Here is a 17259-nt window from a genome sequence, read left to right on the forward strand (position 1 = left end):
CCAAAAAATAAATAAAAATATCTTTAAAAACCAGTATGTATTGTTTAGGTATGGAGAAAAATTAGATTATTCAAGAAAGTGGCTGGGTTTTTTTTTTTGTTTTTTTGGGGTTTTTTTGGCCACACCATGGCATATGAAAGTTCCCAGGCCGGGGATCCAATCTGAGCCACAGGTGCAACCTGTGCTGCAGCTGTGGCAATGCCTGAGCCCTAAATCAGCACGCTTGGGCCGGAGAATAAGCCTGAGCTTCTGCAGAGACCTGACCTGCTGTAGTCCTTAACCCACCATGCCATAGTGGGAACTCCTATGAAACAATGTGAATGGCAGTTATTTACTTTCTATATTACATATTTATTTTATTATCCTTGAGTGTGTACAAATTTTGTAAGTTGGTGGAAAAGACTGAAAACTAATTTGGTAAAATGGGTAATTTTCCTTTAATCTCCTATGTTAGCAATTTGTAAAGAGGTGCACAAAACAAAGAACACAGTATACTTTAGACACCAAGTCATCTCTGGTCCATGAATTCAAGGAATCGTGTCATTACACTCTCCCAAATCATTTTTATAACATAAACAAACAACAAGGGCGTACAGGAAGACAGGTGCTTACAGGATTATATAGTTACAGTCCCCTTTTCGCATGATACAAGCACAATGAACAAAAACCCTTAATATCTTCGGCCACTTATACTGAGTAGTGATTACATTTCATTGCACTAAACATTCGCCATATTCTTCAATGACAGAGATGAATGATATTTAATCCTTTAAAATTACTGTTTCATTAAAAGTTAGATTCACTCTCAAGTTCTGCTTTTGAGTATAAGCAAGTAAGACCCCACAGATTAGATTTTCTCTTTCCTTTCTTTTTTTTCCTTTTCAGGCCACCCTTGTGGCACATGGAAGTTCCCAGGCTGGGGTCGAATCAGAGCTGCAGCTGCCGGCCTACACCACAGCCACAGCAATGCAGGATCTGAGCCACGTCTGGGACCTACACCACAGCTCATGGCAGCACTGGATCCAGGGATCGAACTTGCATCTTCAGGTGTACTAGTTGGGTTTGTTCCCACTAAGCCACAACAGAAACTCAAAAACCCACAGATTTCTTTGGGCTTGTTTTTAAACTAGTCTGCGTAAAATACTATAAAATTATTCAAATATCTTAGCCGTTTCAGTTCCCGTGTTGGAGGTATAACGATACGCTGCATCATTTGGTCACTTGTGAAGGATGCGTCCGTCACCAGCAACAGGAAAAGGTGAGTCCACTCACACTAAATCAGGAGTCTGAGTGGGGAAGACTCGTTTCAGAAGTGGTGTGCTCGCAAGAAGGAGCAAACACCACAAAAGGAGGTAGAAGGAAACAAACCAGAATTTTAGAATCCTGCACTTTCATCAGCCTCTCGAATATTTAAGACAAACACCGAGTTCAGTCCTATGTGACCAAAGGCCGAGGACCACGGTCGCAATGACAGCATCAGCTACGTGCTACCGTCACTCAATGGGGACACGATCTACATCCAAACCAAGTATCTGGGTCATCCCGATCACCCCAAAATGAAGGCCCCCATATGCTGCAAGTCATTCCACTTAGGGCCTGATTCGGTCCGGAAAGATCTGACATGAGTTAACACAGCTTTACAGATGGAGACACAGCTATTTTATCCCATTTCCCAAGGCCCACATAGTTTTACCCTATGTATTATTTTTTCAATATATATACCTGACACTAAATACGTATTTCTTGTTCAGAAAACCAGCGTTCAAATACTCAGATGCAGAAAGCAGGCATCTTTCCAGCATCTGAAAACAAATGAATTTGTCACTGAAGCATGAAAAAAGTTTATTATTGACTAAAAATTCATTTTAAAAAGTTGCCTGTTACTCTTGATTCTTTCTGATGCCAAAAAATGTTTCCTTTCTTAGGATTAAACCAGAGTTCTGTTATCAGGGTCCTTCCATAGGCTCATAATTTTTTTTTTAATTTCTCATAATTTTTTTAAAACATCCCTACAAATGGCATTGAAGCTTCTGTTGTTATAAACATTATTCACATCTTTGACATCCTTTTTTTTGTCTTTTCCAGGGCCACACCTGCAGTATATGGAGGTTCCCAGGCTAGGGGTCTAATCAGAGCTGTAGCAACCTACACCACAGCTCACGGCAACACTGGATCCTTAAACCAGTGAGCAAGGCCAGGGAACGAACCCGCAACCTCATGGTTCCTAGTCAGATTCGTTAACCACTGAGCCACGATGGGAACTCCCTATCATTTACATCTTAAGTGTAAAAAAAAAAAAAAAAAAAACACAGACTAAAAATCTGCATGGATAGGAGTTTCTACTGCGGCACCGTGGATCAAGAATCCAACTGTAGCGGCTGGGCTGACTCTGCAGCATCCTGGGCTGCTGCAGAGGCGTGGGTTCAATCCCCAACCGGGTATGTGCAGCTCAGATTCAATCCCTGGCCTAGGAACTTCCAAATCCCGAAGGTGCAGACATAAAATTCTTTTAAAAAATTTGTAATTAAAAAAAAATCTTTAAATCTGCATAAATCACAGTGATCTAATTCTGACACTCCAAGAGACTTCCATACAAACATTTCATTCTTTCTTTTTTTCTTTCTAGGGCCTTACCTGAGGCATATAGACATACCCAGGCTAAGAGTCGAACTGGAGCTGCAGCTGCCAGCCTACACCACAATCAGAGCAACGCCAGATCTGAGTATCATGCACAACCTACACCACAGCTCACAGCAATGCCAGATCCTTAACCCACTGAGCCAGGCCAGGGATCGAACCAGCATGCTCGTGGATACTAGTCAGGTTCGCAACCAAGACATGAGCACAATTCCAAACATTTTGTTATTTTGATCTGAAACCCACGAAAGAAGTTATCCATGAAACATGATACCAACTATCAAATCAAAAAGGGTTTTAAATGAATTCTACTTACAGCTGCACGTCGGACATAAACAGGATGAGACAGGTGTACATTATTCAGCAGAAACAAGATAGAATCCAGCGTGTAGTACTCTCTGGGTTGGCCTTCTTTTCCAGTCCTGAAACAATTCCGACAAGACTTTTTACTCACAATTCTAATACAACTCCTTGGGCTTAATCATATGTTTGTTTGTTTTTTTCCTTCTCGGCCTAACTGGCCTAACTGCGGCATGTGGAAGTTCCCGGGCCAGGGATCAAACCCAGACCACAGCAGCAACCCAGCCGCAGCAGTGACAATGCTCAATCCTAAACCCACTGAGCCACAAGGAAACTCCATCACACGTATTAATTTACCTATACCAACTCTGCCATCCAAAACCGGATTTAACGTGGCTTAAAAAAAAAATACGTATGGAGTATGAAATCGAATTAGTGACACTGTCATCAGGGCAAAAGGAGCGCAAAGAGAGACAATCATAAACAGCAAGAAGTAAGGAAGACACATCACAGTCATACTGTATCACTCCAGACTTTTTACAATTTGGTCCAGCTTAGGTTCCAGGCTTTGCCAATAGAGAAACCTAATCGGTTACAGAATGGAGAGGATCCATAAGGGAAAACAATCAACCTGATCAGAAAAAGCACAACCACTGATGCTGAATTTAAATGTCTCCTGTCTCCTAAGTAAGATACGGCTGAACACCACCCTTCAACAGAATTAATTTCACAAGTATGTTTCTTACACCATCCCTCAAATTAAACCGATGATGTAAAACCAAAATGAATTCCACCTGTGATAAAGCCTGCCGTTGACGGGAGGAAGCTCTTCAAGGCAAGCACATTCTTGTTCAGCAGCGTTACTGTCCAATCCCAGCCTTCCTGCTCCATTCTCCCCCAAACCTACTTTCCTAGCCTCTTTTTCCACTTTTCCTCGTAACCTATGTATTTCAAACCACACGTCACTTATCAGTTACGTTAGTATGAAGAATATATAGATAACAACTGGCGTCTCTTCATGACATAGAAAAACACAATGCGTGCAATTAAAGTATTGCTTAATGTTATGAATGTGTACATATTTACATGGGCACAGAGAAAAAGTAAACAAAATTGTATCTGCTGTGAAAGTTTGAAATCTACTATTCTAAGCATGCCTCCTTCCTACTGGCGTCACTGAATGGCTCTCAAAACCTTTCTTTTCCAGCTCTTCTGCCTCTAAGCACGGTTTCCTCATCCTGGAAGACCCAACCCACCACTTCACCCTCAGAATACCTCTCCATTCCTTAATGCTTATTGATTTGTTCAGCCATCTATTCAAGTAAACGCGCAGCGCAGCACAGCTACAAGACAAACACACTTCTCTGAAACCTTTCCTAACACCCCAGCTACAAGTGACTGCTCTCTCAAGAGCTGGAATGTGACTCTTGCCAAAGTTAGGTTTCTCTCTCTCCACTGAGGTAACCTGCTTTGATGCACCGACCAGGGTCCTGAGAACTTTTTCTAGTTCTCAGGTTGAAGGGCCCTACACCTTGAGTACTCAAACCATTTTTTAGAGAAAAACCCATCAGTGAACAACCCCATCAGGGCCTTGCCCTTCTTACGGGTGGGGCAGAGGACTCCTAACCTCTTCTAGCTTGGCACTGCCCAAATCAAACCCCCACAATTTTAAAAATCTAATCCAATGTGATTCTGCCTGTGCAAATTCCTTTTAGAAGGGAAAAAAACACAGAATGATCTGTCCATCATTTCATAAAGTAGTTAAATCACAAGCCCTAGCGGAAAAAAAAAAAATTAAAAACCAATCAACTCGTCTTCCCCTAGCTCATCAACCCTCAACCCTTCTAAAGCCAATCAATTGCTTCCATTCAATCAGACAAAACAAGTGTGAAAGTTCTGGCCCAGAGTGCCAGCTCTCCAAATCAAACACCAATGCGAAACACCACCCAAAGGCCAAAAAAAAAAATTAAAAACCAATCAACTCGTCTTCCCCTAGCTCATCAACCCTCAACCCTTCTAAAGCCAATCAACTGCTTCCATTCAATCAGACAAAACAAGTGTGAAAGTTCGGGCCCAGAGTGCCAGCTCTCCAAATCAAACCAAGGAGCGACATCGCTCAAAAGGCCCCAAGCGAGGATCGGACCCCCTCTCTAGACGTCTCCCTCCGGGACTTAAATGCAGGACACCCCCACCGCCCAACCGGGATCCACACTCCTAAACACTCTCTTTAAAACACACACACTTCCCCAGACCGCACACTCCATCAATGTCTCGCGGAGATCTGCAAAGTCTACTCCGTTCTCAGCAAGAACTTTCTGCTGAGGGAAGCCTGCCTTCACGTCCAACACAGACCGCGGTCACGCTTCCAAAGTAACCGGACCGCTTTGCCATCCTAACTTCACCGGGCTGGCCCCCTTCTCTCTCTCGAGGGGACCAGGAAAGGACAGGAGACAGACGGACCGGCAGCTGCAAGGGCCGGCAGAGCGAGGTGCAGAGCAGCCTCGGAGAACGAGGAGAAGCTCGAGAGCAAAGACTGACGTCCGGGGCTGGACGGTGCGCCCCTCGGCGCACCTCTGCGCAGCGGCGGCCGGCAGAGGCGCAAAGACCAGCTGGGGAGCCACGAACTCCCACCGCACCTTCCCCTTCGGCTTCGCGGGGACGGAGGTGGATGCACCGGCCCCGACGCGCCCCTCCCGTGCCCGCCTCACCTGCAAGTGCAACTTCTGCTCCCAACAAAACTTTTCCCGGGGCACCGGTCTCTCCCCATCCCCGAGGGGGCGGGGGGAGGGGGCGGTAGCGGGGGCCGGGGGCGCCCCTCTCCGCCCCGCCGCCCCCGCCGCCCCCGCGGCCGCGCCGGACTCACCCCCAGACCACGTAGTTGGTCTTCACATTCTTGGGCCAGGAGAACTCGCCGAAGATCACTTCGTCCCCCTTCACCACAATCTCCTTCTTCTGGATGTTGTACTGTCGCAGGACGCTAAGCACGTCCGCCATCTTCGCCCCCTCGCCGCCGCCCGCCCCGGGCCCCGCCGCCGCCGCCGCGCCCGCCGCCCCCTTCGCCTGCCGTCGGGCCCTCCGCCTCGGCCGCCGCCGCCGCCGCCGCCGCCGCAGCGAACCAACTGCAGCCGCACTGGCAGCGGTCCGCGCCTACGACAGCAGCGGGGGAAGGAGCCACCCGGGCGCCGAGGACCCCGCGCTGGGAGGCAAGGCCCCGCCGCGGGCTGCCCGCGGAGAACGCCTGACCGCGCGCCGCCCGCGCCGCCCGCCGCCAGGGGGCGCCCCGCCGCCCGGGGAAACGCCCCTCCCAGACTCCCACGCGGCGCGGGGCCGACTCCCGGCCCGAAACTCGGAGCGCGGGGACGCCGCGCCCACGTACGGCGCACGTACAGGGAGCCGTGCCCCGCGCACGCGCGCGCGCGCGGCACGTACCTCTTCCGCGCACACAACCCCCACGACGCGCACGCCGCAGGCGACAGGTGCGCGCGCACCTGCGCGAGCACGCCGCTGCTTCCAGCCCCAGCGCGGGATGCTCCACGACCCACCGGGAGTGCGGCCCGAGGCCCTCGAGTCTCTCCTTTAGCCGGGATGGAGCTCGGCAGGAAGTTTGCAGAACCAGGATGACCTTCCCAACTAGATCGCCCCGCCTAGCAAGTGTCCACTTAGTTATTAAGGTTCCTTTAGCAAGGGAGAGGTTTGGGAGGGGAGGGCTTGGTTTTGAGGAGTGGGTTTTTATGTTTGTGGGTTTGGTGGATTCATATAGTGAAAAGGCCTGGGTCCAGTGCAAATCAATACCTCACTCGGGTGTTGGTTACCTGCCTTTTGATGGAAGTCAGGTTACGCGCTTTCTCACAACATCAATTGGTTAGTGGAGGAAATGGAGTTGGTATAAGAAGGTGAAGACCTCTCGTAAATCATCAAAATATAAATGTTGGATCTTACCTTCAGTTCCTTAGATGGTGACTTTTTCCATCCTGTCCCCTTCTCCCCACCAACCCCAAAGGGCTACATTTGAATGACTGTTCCAAGATGCTAATAGGAAAATGAGAGGATGTAAACTCAATTTATTAAGATAATTATAACTGTATACCTCAAACGCATCCTGTGGCCATTCTTTTAAATTCCTTTTACTATAGCAGAAAGGAAAAAATTCAGCTTTGTGACTGACATAACCAAATTCTTAGATCTGCTTTAAAAGGAACAGTTTTCCTTATGTGCACTGCAGAGAAATATATAGAAGTATGCAGTTCATTTTCTATACTATATAGCCATTTTGCAACTGAATTTGAGAAATTTTGGCTATCCTGCAAATGTTCCTGTTACTGCGACACTTTTCTAAACTTCCCTGCAGACATTTACATTAAACAGAAATTTTCTTACTTATCCCAGCAGTATCTACTTTTTGCACTTATATCAGAGCACCCAGTGCTACCTGAATGCATCCCCCTACAAAAGTAAAGGACAATAGACCTGTGTCCTCCTATCGAAGTGTCTAGCACATTATTTGTCACATTTCTTGATCCTTAAAAATGTTAAATCAAAAAGTGTATAGATGAGTTTTAAAAAGTCAAAGTTTTATGATAACTTAGAGTCAATTACTGTCCACTCAAAAGATGCTTAATGTTATTTCATACGCAGTGACTATGTTAGACCATTTAGGCTGCTATAAGGGAATGCTACAGACTATAAACAAATTTATTTCTGGTAGTTCTGAAGGCTAGCAAGTCCAAGACCAAAGTACCTGCAGACTCAGAGTCAGGTGAGAACCTGCTTCCTGGGTCATGCTTTATGTTGCATCCTCAGCTGGTGGAAAGAAAGGAGCTCCCTGGGGTCTTTTATATAAGGTCCTAGTCACCACCCCTAAAGGTCTCACTGCTAGTACCATCACCCTACAGTTAGCATTTCAGTATATGAATTTGGAGGGGCCACAAGCCTTCCGTTTTATAGCAGTGACTAAACAGTCTCTCTCTTGGGGTAAATTATGTTTTTTGGAGGGTATTGATTTTTTTCTTTTCTAGTATACTTTATCACAAAGTAGCGAATATTGTTTCCTACACCATACAGTAGAACCTTATTGTTTATCTGTTTTACATATAGTAGTTTGTATCTGCTAATCCCAAACTTCTAATTTATCCCTCCCCACCCCCTTCCCCTCTTGTAACCATGAGTTTGTTTTCTATGTCCCTGCGTCTGTTTCTGTTTTGTAAATAAGTTCCTTTGTATCATATTTTAGATTCCATATATATGTGATATCAGAATATATTTGCCTCCTGTTGCCTTTGGAGTGGATGAGCAATGGGATCCTGCTGTATAAGCACAGGGAACTATATCCAATCACTTGTGATGGAACATGATGGGGGATAACGTGAGAAAAAGGATGTATATATGTATGTACCACTGGATCACTTTGCTGTACAGCAGAAGTTGACAGAACATTGTAAATGAACTATAATAAAAAATATATGGCAAAAACATGTATTTGCCTTTGTCTAACTTACTTAGTAGGATAATCTCTGGGTCCGTCCATGTTGGTGCCAGTGGCATTATTTCATTATTTTTTTATGCTGAGTAGTATCTATACACACACACCATAACTTTTTTTTTCTGCCACACCCACGGCCTGTGAAAGTTCCCGAGCCAGGGGTTGAATGGTGCCATAGCAGCAATCCAAGCCACTGCAGTGACAACCAGATCCTTAACCCACTGTGCCACAAGAGAACTCCGTACCACATCTTCTCAATCCATTCATCTGTCAATGGACATTTAGGTGGCTTCCACGTCTTGGCTATTATAAATAGTGCTTCTGTGACCATTGGGGTGTACTTTTTTTTTTGTTTGTTTGTTTGGTTTTTTTTTTGCTATGTCTTTGGGCCGCTCCCGTGGCATATGGAAGTTCCCAGGCTAGGGGTCCAATGGGAGCTGTAGCCACCGGCCTACGCCAGAGCCACAGCAACGCGGGATCCGAGCCGCGTCTGCAACCTGCACCACAGCTCACGGCAACGCCGGATGGTTAACCCACCGAGCAAGGGCAGGGACCGAACCCGCAACCTCATGGTTCCTAGTCGGATTCGTTAACCACTGCGCCACGACGGGAACTCCCCTTTTTGAATTAGAGTTGTGTCCAGATATATACCCAGGAGTAGGATTGCTGGATCATACAGTAACTCTATTTTTAGTTTTTTAAGGAACCTCCATGCCGTTTTTCGTAGTGGCTGTGCCTGTTTACATTCCTGCCGACAGTGCGGGGGGGCGGGGGGGTTCCCTGTCTTCACACCCTGAGGATGACGAGTCTTAAACTCAATGTAAGGAGGTAGGTCATTCGTCACCTGTTGTTAACAACAGTTAAAGGACCAAAAATCGCAGATCACTTTGTTTTTAAACCCCTTACAATTAACCAACTAATGTTGGTTCAATAATAGTGCGTCCAATTACGATAAAAGGCAAGATCAGTACTAGCGTTGAAAAGTTAGAAAATTAACTAGAAAAAGTTTGGAAAATTCATTGTGTCTCTTTGCTTTGGATAAAAGCTGCCTACTTCTCCAGTCATCAGTTTCTAAAGAACTCCTTGCAATCTCGGTTTGAAGTCTCCTGATAGGATAAATCTCCGGCAATGAGGAGAAAGTGGCTCATCTTTTCAGTCAGAAGCTGCGGGTCCAAGATGATGACCGTGGGCTTTTACCACTAAGTCCTCTGTTAACAAGACCCGATAAGGACCTGCCCACCAATGTCCAAGGGCAGTTTTATTCTGATGTCTTGTATTGATTCACCTCCAGGTTTTAGATCAGGAAAGGTCTGTTTCAGTAGGTATTTTGCTTTGTTTTGTTTCTGTTTTTTAAGTGCCATGCCTGCAGCATATGGAAGTTCCCAGGCTGAAGTCGATTCAGAGCTGCAGCTGCCGATGTACACCACAGCCACAGCAACACCAGATCCAAGCCATGTCTGTGACCTATACCACAGCTCATGGAAACATTGATCCCTAACCCAGTGAGTGAGTCCGGGGATCGAACCTGCATCCTCATGGATACTAGTCGGGTTCTTAACCCACTGAGCCACAATAGGAACTCCTCAGCAGATATTTTGGAAATGCAACTGGAGCCTGCTAGTGATAACTCTGGAGGCGCCATAAATGTCTTATTTATTCACATTGGTCTGTAATGGATAGAATCTAGGCTTGGAAGCAGAATTTTTTTCTTTTTTTTTTTTTAGGGCCACAGTCTCAGCATGTGGAAGTTCCCAGGCTAGGGATCAAATTGGAGCCACAGCTGCCAGCCTATACCTCAGCCACAGCAATGCGGGATCTGAGCCAAGTCTGCAACCTACACCACAGCTCATGGCAATGCTGGATCCTTAATTCAACCTGCGTCCTCCTGGTTCCTAGTCGGGTTCGTTAACCACTGAGCCATGAAGGGAACTCTGGAAGCAGACTTTTCAAATACAAGGGGTGATGGAGGTAAAGCATGGAGTTGGGGGTGGTTGTTGACTCTTGAGATGCTCTGTGGGCTCAGGGTTGGGGGCGATCTTACTGCCATCCAGGGAAACGGGAATACAGAAGGCCATGGAAGTTCCGTTTCTGACAGCTTTGCTAGTTTCAGTTTTAGAATACTATTAATTTTCTTGGGTTTTCATTAAGCTTGTGAAAGGTGGAAAATGGAATTATAGCCCCCCACTAAGGAAAACCCTATGCCTGCCCTGAGAATAAACAAACAACATGCACATATTCTTAGCTCATTGCTAGAGGAGTTTGTGCAAAACCCTCCTGGCAGGGTTCACAGGGGCCCCAAGGCTTTGGCTTCTGGCCCTTTCCTCCCGTTACAGTGGTGTCCACTTTGCCCACAGCTACAACATCCTAGCAGAGCACGCCTGAAGCCTTTTCTTTTCTTCCTGATAAAGCTTTCCCACATCCCTGCCTGCCTTTGAATCTTTATCAAACACAGCGATAGTTGCTTTCTTGCTATGGCAAACTCTCTAAAAAGAGCCTCTGTTTGGAGTTCCTATTATGACTCAGTGGGAACAAACCCGACTAGTATCCATGAGGATGTGGGTTCGATCTCTGGCCTCGCTCCATGGGTTCAGGATCTGGCATTGCTGTGAGTTGTGGCGTAAGCCCCAAAGGTGGCTCGGATCCGTTGTGGCTGTGGCTGTGGCTGTGGTGGAGGCCGGCAGCTATGGCTTCAATTCGACCCCTAGTCTGGGAACTTCCATATGCTGCAGGTGTGGCCCTAAAAAGCAAAATAAAATAAAATAATATATTAAAAATCACCTCAGTTTGTTTTCACTTGGAGAGTCTGTATTTATTTTTACAGTGGGAAATTATTTTCTAATTATAAACTCGGCTTTTGAATTATAACTGTCTACTTTTCAAGAAATAGTTTTTATGATAACTTTATTTAAAAAGTTAAATTATTCGGGAAATCAGAAAACCCAATGAAATCAATGACGAGTGCATACCAAAATAAATTTACTTTATATCAAGGCGAATAAGTACAAAGACTGTATGTGATGACAAGAATTATAAGATGAAAACAGGAGTTCCCGTCATGGCGCAGTGGTTAACAAATCCGACTAGGAACCATGAGGTTGTGGGTTCGGTCCCTGCCCTTGCTCAGTGGGTTAACGATCCGGCGTTGCCATGAGCTGTGGTGTAGGTTGCAGACGCAGCTTGGATCCCGAGTTGCTGTGGCTCTGGCGTAGGCCAGTGGCTACAGCTCCCATTGGACCCCTAGCCTGGGAACCTCCATATGCCGTGGGAGTGGCCCAAGAAATAGCAAAAAAAAAAAACAAAGACAAAAAAGAAAACAAAACACCCCAATTAAAAACTCTTGCTATCATTTTTTTTTGCTTTTTTGCTTTTTTAGGGCAGCACCCGTGGCATATGGAGGTTCCCAGGCTAGCGGTTGAATCAGAGCTGCAGGTGCCAGCCTACACCACATCCACAGCAATGCAGGATTCAAGCTGCATCTTCGACCTACACCACAGCTCACGGCAACGCCGGATCCTTAACCCACTGAGCAAGGCCAGGGATAGAACTTGCTTCGTCATGGTTACTAGTCAGATTTGTTTCCGCTGTGCCACCATGGTAACTCCTGTTGCTATCATTATTAAAGAAGCATTTAATAAGGCAAATAAGTACGAAGACACCACTATATGTAATGACAAGAATTATAAGATGAAAGGAGAACATCACAATTAAAAGCTTTTCTTATTTTGGAGTTCCCATCGTGGCTCAGTGGTTAACGAATCCGACTAAGAATCATGAGGTGTCGGGGTTGATCCCTGGCCTCGCTCAGTGGGTTAAGGATCCGGCGTTGCCATGAGCTGTGGTGCAGGTTGCAGACAAGGCTCGGATCCCGAGTTGCTGTGGCTCTGGTGTAGGCCGGTGGCTACGGCTCTGATTCGATCTCTAACCTGGGAACCTCTATATGCTGCCGGTGCAGCCCTGGAAAAGGCAAAAAGACAAAAATAATAAAAATAGTAAAAATAAATTAAAAAATTTTTAAAAAAAGGTTTTCCTATTTTTACTTAAGAAGTATTTGTGTGTTCAAGGTTTTTTGTTTGTTTGGCCCTGCCCGAGGCATGTGAAAGTTCCTGGGTCAGGGATCAAACCTGCACCCCATCAGCAACCTGAGCCACTGCAGTGATGACACCAGATCTTCAACCCGCTTAGCCCACGGGGCCACAGAGAACACCCGCATGTTGAGGTTTTATTCATTGTAGCAGATTTTCAGTCTGGGAAAAACCTACGCAGCTGCTTCATTGTAGAACCCATCTCCCATATGCTTAATATCTTTCCACTTGAGTATAGATAGCTTAACGTTCACAACAAAATCACCCCAGCTCACAGCCATGCCAGATCCTTAACCCACTGAGTGAGGCCAGGGATCAAACCTGCGTCCTCATGGATACTAGTCAGATTCCTTTCCACTGAGCCACAACGATGGGAACTCCTGTAATAGTTTTAACATAATGATTCACTATTGCAACAATATGTGCTTTCAACTTGTTTTTTACAACTTAAAAGGAGGTTTAATTGCTACTAATGGCAATTAAAACACTTTACACTGTCTGAGATAGGAATACTTATATGAGATACTGTAATAAAAATTCTATTTTTCAAAAGACAGCTCTGAATATGTTTTAGTGACTGCTAAATTAGAACATTATACTCTAAACTAAAATGTAACATAATCACATATGTACTAATTCTTTGTTATATCTACAGCATGCTAGATCCTGTTCTAAGACCTGGAAATGCAGCAGTGAACCAAAGAGCTGAGGTACTTGCCTTCATGGATCTTACATTCTTTGAGGGAAGACAGATAATAAATATAAATACAAAGGCACATACAGTGTCAAGAGGTAATAAATGCTACCCAACCATAAAAAAGAATAAAATTTTGCCATTTGCAACAACATGGATGGACTTTGGAGGTATTATGCTTAGCGAAGTAAGTCGGAAAGAGAAAGTCAAGTACTGTATTTATCACTTATGGAATCTAAAAAATACAACTAGTGACTATAACAAAAAAGAAACAAGGAGTTCCCTGGTGGCCTATTGGTTAAGGACCTGATGTGGTCACTGTTGTCACTGCTGTGGTTCAGGTTCAGTATCTACCTGGGAACTTCAGTATGTTGTGGGAAAGAAAGAAATAAAGAAAGGAGGGAAGGAAGAAAGAAAGAGAGCAAGCAAGAAAGAAACAGGGTCACAAAGATAGCAAACAAATTAGCAGTCACCAGTAGGGAGAAAGAAGGTGAAACAGACAACATAAGGGTAGGAGATTAACAGAGCCAAACTGCTCTGCAAAATAAATAAGCTACAAGGATATAGTGTACAGTACAGGGACTACAGCCACTATTTTATAATAACTATGAAGGGAATATCATCTATAAAAATTTTGAATCACTGTGGTACACCTGAAAGTTAAATGATACAGTAAAACTATTATATCTCTATTTTTAAAAAGTAAAAATTTAGGAGCTCCTGCTGTGGCGCAACGGGATCTCTGAAGCCCTGGGATGCAGATTTGATCTGTGTTCTGGCACAGTGGGTTGAGGAGTGGGTGTTGCCACAGCTTCGGTGTAGGTTGCAGCTCACATCTGACCCCTGGCCCAGGAATTCCATGTGCCGCCGGGCAGCCAAAAAAGAAAAAAAAAAGGGTAATTTTTTAAAAGAGGTGATAAATGTTCTCAAGGAAAATTAATCAGCAAACGATACAGGAAGCGCAGAATGCGTTAGCTACTCTATATAATGTTATCAGAGAAGACCTCTTTGATAAGCTGGTTCATTAGGTAAAAAAGAGCTAGAAAGGATTAAAAAGAGCTCCCATTCCTTTGCTCTCTTCCCTCCTGTATTTGTGTTGCAGAATATGCATTAAACTAAGTTATCCTATTCAGTATAATTTGTAAAATCATTGTAGTTCTTTTTCTCTGAAAATTGTCAGCCTACTGTTCTCATCAAATGTTATCAAATTTCCATTGTGAGTTTACGTATCCCTTATTTTACGCCATTTATTAAATTCTAAAATGCACAGATTTTTGCTTTTTTGCATTATTTCTGCAATTATGATGAAAACAATGCAGTTTTTAAGTAAACTTAGGTGGGATCCAGCAGTGAAGAGAACATTTTCCTAGCCCTTTGGTGCTTTCATTCTCATGGAGCAAGAGACAATGAAACACAGGTATACCTAGGAACCTAACTACAAAAGCAGTTGGTGATAAGTGCCCTGGAGAAAAATAAAGCAGAGCAGGAGTTCCCACGGCGGCACAATGGGATGGGTGGCATCTCTGTAGCACCAGGATGCAGGTTCAGTCCCCAGCACAGTGGGTTAAGGCCTCGGCATCATCCATTGCCGCAGCTGCAGTGTAGTCATGTGCCACAGGGTGGCCAAAAAAGAAAAATAGTAGTAATAATAATAATAATAAAGCAAAGCAAAGATGTTGCTAATTTAGATGAATTGATCAGGTCTCTAAGATTAGCAGGGAATTCAATTAGGTTTAAGGGAATTTGATTAGATCCACCACCCTGCTGCACTTGTGTCACCTTTGTATCAGTCATTGCGTGTTAGGGAGTCAGGTTTAGTGGAACACATCTGCATTATAGCTTTTGTAAGAAATGCCACCGAAGTTTCCCAGTCTTCAGTCTGAACCAAGTAATGTTACTCACTTTGGTATGTGAATTTACTCCCTCACTCTGGGTGGTCAGTAAATTTTGCAAGACAAAGATTTTACTCATCTACATCCACAGTTCAAACTTCCTATACTATTCAGTGAATTTTTTTTATCTCAAATGTAAATACATTCACCAGTAAAATCAAAAACATAGCTCCTCATTCATTCTCTCTTTGAAATGAAAAGAAAAGAATATAGGAATAAAAATACAAGTTGAGCTCCTCTCAAGGAAAGATATAGACCAGGATGACAAGGAGCTCAATGTCTTTGAAAAGACAAAAGCTCAGGAGTTCCTGTCGCAGAGCAGTGGAAACAAATCCGACTAGGAAACTTGAGGTTGCAGGTGTGATCCCTCGCCTCACTCAGTGGGTTAAGGATCCAGCGGTGTTGCCATGAGCTATGGTGTAGGTCACAGACACGGCTCGGATCTGATATTGCTGTGGCTGTGGTGTAGGCCAGCAGCAATAGCTCCGATTCAACCCCTAGCCTAGGAACCTCCATTTGCCATGGGTGCAACCCTAAAAAGACAAAAGACCAAAAAAAAAAAAAAAAAAAAAAGTTCTAGCAAAATCAATATGGCAAGAAAAGGAAATATATTTGGATTGGAAAGGAAAAAATAAGAAAACCCTCCCAATTTACATGTGATGTGATTTACTATGTAGAAATTCCCAAGGAACCTACCAAAAAAAAAAAAAAAGAAAGAAAGAAAAGACAAAAGCTCAGAATGCAAAAGTTAGGAAACATCTATCAGAAAATGCTGTTTGTTCAACACCAGATGGCACTCAGTTATTAATTTGCCTGGTGCAAGGCTCATAGAAGACTAGAGACCTTTTTTTTTTTAAATCGAGGTATAGTTGATTTACAATATTAAGTTTCGTGTGTACAACTTACTGATACACGATTTTTTAAAGTTATACTCTATTTATGGTTATCATAAATATTGGTTATATTCCCTGAGCTGTACAGCATATTCTTGTAGCTCATTTTTCTCCTTTGCTTTTTAGGGCCGCACATGCAGCAGGTGGAAGTTCCCAGGCTAGAGGTTGAATGGGAGCTGCAGCTGCTGGCCGACACCACAGCCACCTCAACAAGGGATCTGAGCCATGTCTGTGACTTACCCCCCAGCTCAGGCAATGCTGGATCCTTAACCTGCTGAGCAAGGCATAAATACTAGCCGTAGGGTTCTTAACCTGCTGAGCCACAACGGGAGCTCCTTGTTTGAAGTGCCTTCACTTGAGATCCCTTTTTAAAATATCTTTCCAGGAGTTCCTTTCGTGGCACAGCGGAAATTAATCTGACTAGTATCCATGAGGATGCAGGTTTGATCCCTGGCCTCCCTCAGTGGGTCAGGGATTCAGCATTGCTGTAGCTCTGATTCGACCCCTAGCCTGGGAACTTCCACGTGCCCCAGGTGTGGCCCTAAAAAGACAAAAAAAAAAAAAAAAAAAAAAACCCAAAAAACAAAAAACCTGTCCAGTGATTTATGTGCTTAACATGGGCCATCAATACTATATTAAAATTAAATCGTGGCATGATTATTTTACCTCTCAATACACAATTTGAAACAATAAGGTAAAATTCTACCTCAAAACAAAAATGACACAGTAAATTCCTAAACAGCTATCTTTCAATTTCAAAACTCCACAAACCCCACAACACTGTTGATAACATATCTTATTTTTATTTTTTTACATCTTATTTTTAAAGTTAATTTTGGATTTACGAGAAATGACTTTACACTTTTTGGGGTCTTCGTTTTTGCAACTACCCTTTTATCCTTTTATGAAGTAATGAAAAACGTGGCCCACTTGAAAGCAGGGAAAAAAACTATCAGAAACAGAAATGCTCATTTTGTAACTTGGTAACATGAATCTTCAGTTTAGCTAATTGAGCATGAAGACTCAAAAAAGGCCTGGATTGTTCCAATAATTGTTTAGAATTTTAGACACCATCTGACCTTTGACCTTAACAAATAGATTTCAATGTCCTGGTCCTCAGTAAATAAAAATAAAGGCTGACCCACCTCTTTTTATAAAGCAACGCACAAAGGGCTATTATTACCACGACTAAGGACACGATGATGTCATTAGCAGCACTCAAGCCATCAGACCCCTCTGGGCTATATTTAGTTTTATTTGCCTAATTTCATTTTGAATACAC

General features: G+C 44.1%; 1 protein-coding gene across 1 annotated transcript in view; it reads right to left on the reverse strand.

Annotated features, from left to right (window-relative positions):
• CDC73 (cell division cycle 73) overlaps positions 1 to 6137 on the reverse strand; it is a 92544-nt gene extending 86407 nt beyond the window's left edge. Inside the window, exons 1-2 of the mRNA XM_021064289.1 lie at positions 5801 to 6137; positions 2954 to 3059 (exon numbers count right to left, since the gene is read on the reverse strand). Coding sequence (XP_020919948.1) covers positions 2954 to 3059; positions 5801 to 5931 — 237 coding nt within the window. The 5' untranslated portion in view covers positions 5932 to 6137. The remainder of the gene's footprint in view (positions 1 to 2953; positions 3060 to 5800) is intronic.

The sequence above is a fragment of the Sus scrofa genome, chromosome 10 (genome assembly GCF_000003025.6).
Source record: "Sus scrofa isolate TJ Tabasco breed Duroc chromosome 10, Sscrofa11.1, whole genome shotgun sequence".
NCBI classification, from domain to species: Eukaryota; Metazoa; Chordata; class Mammalia; order Artiodactyla; family Suidae; genus Sus; species Sus scrofa.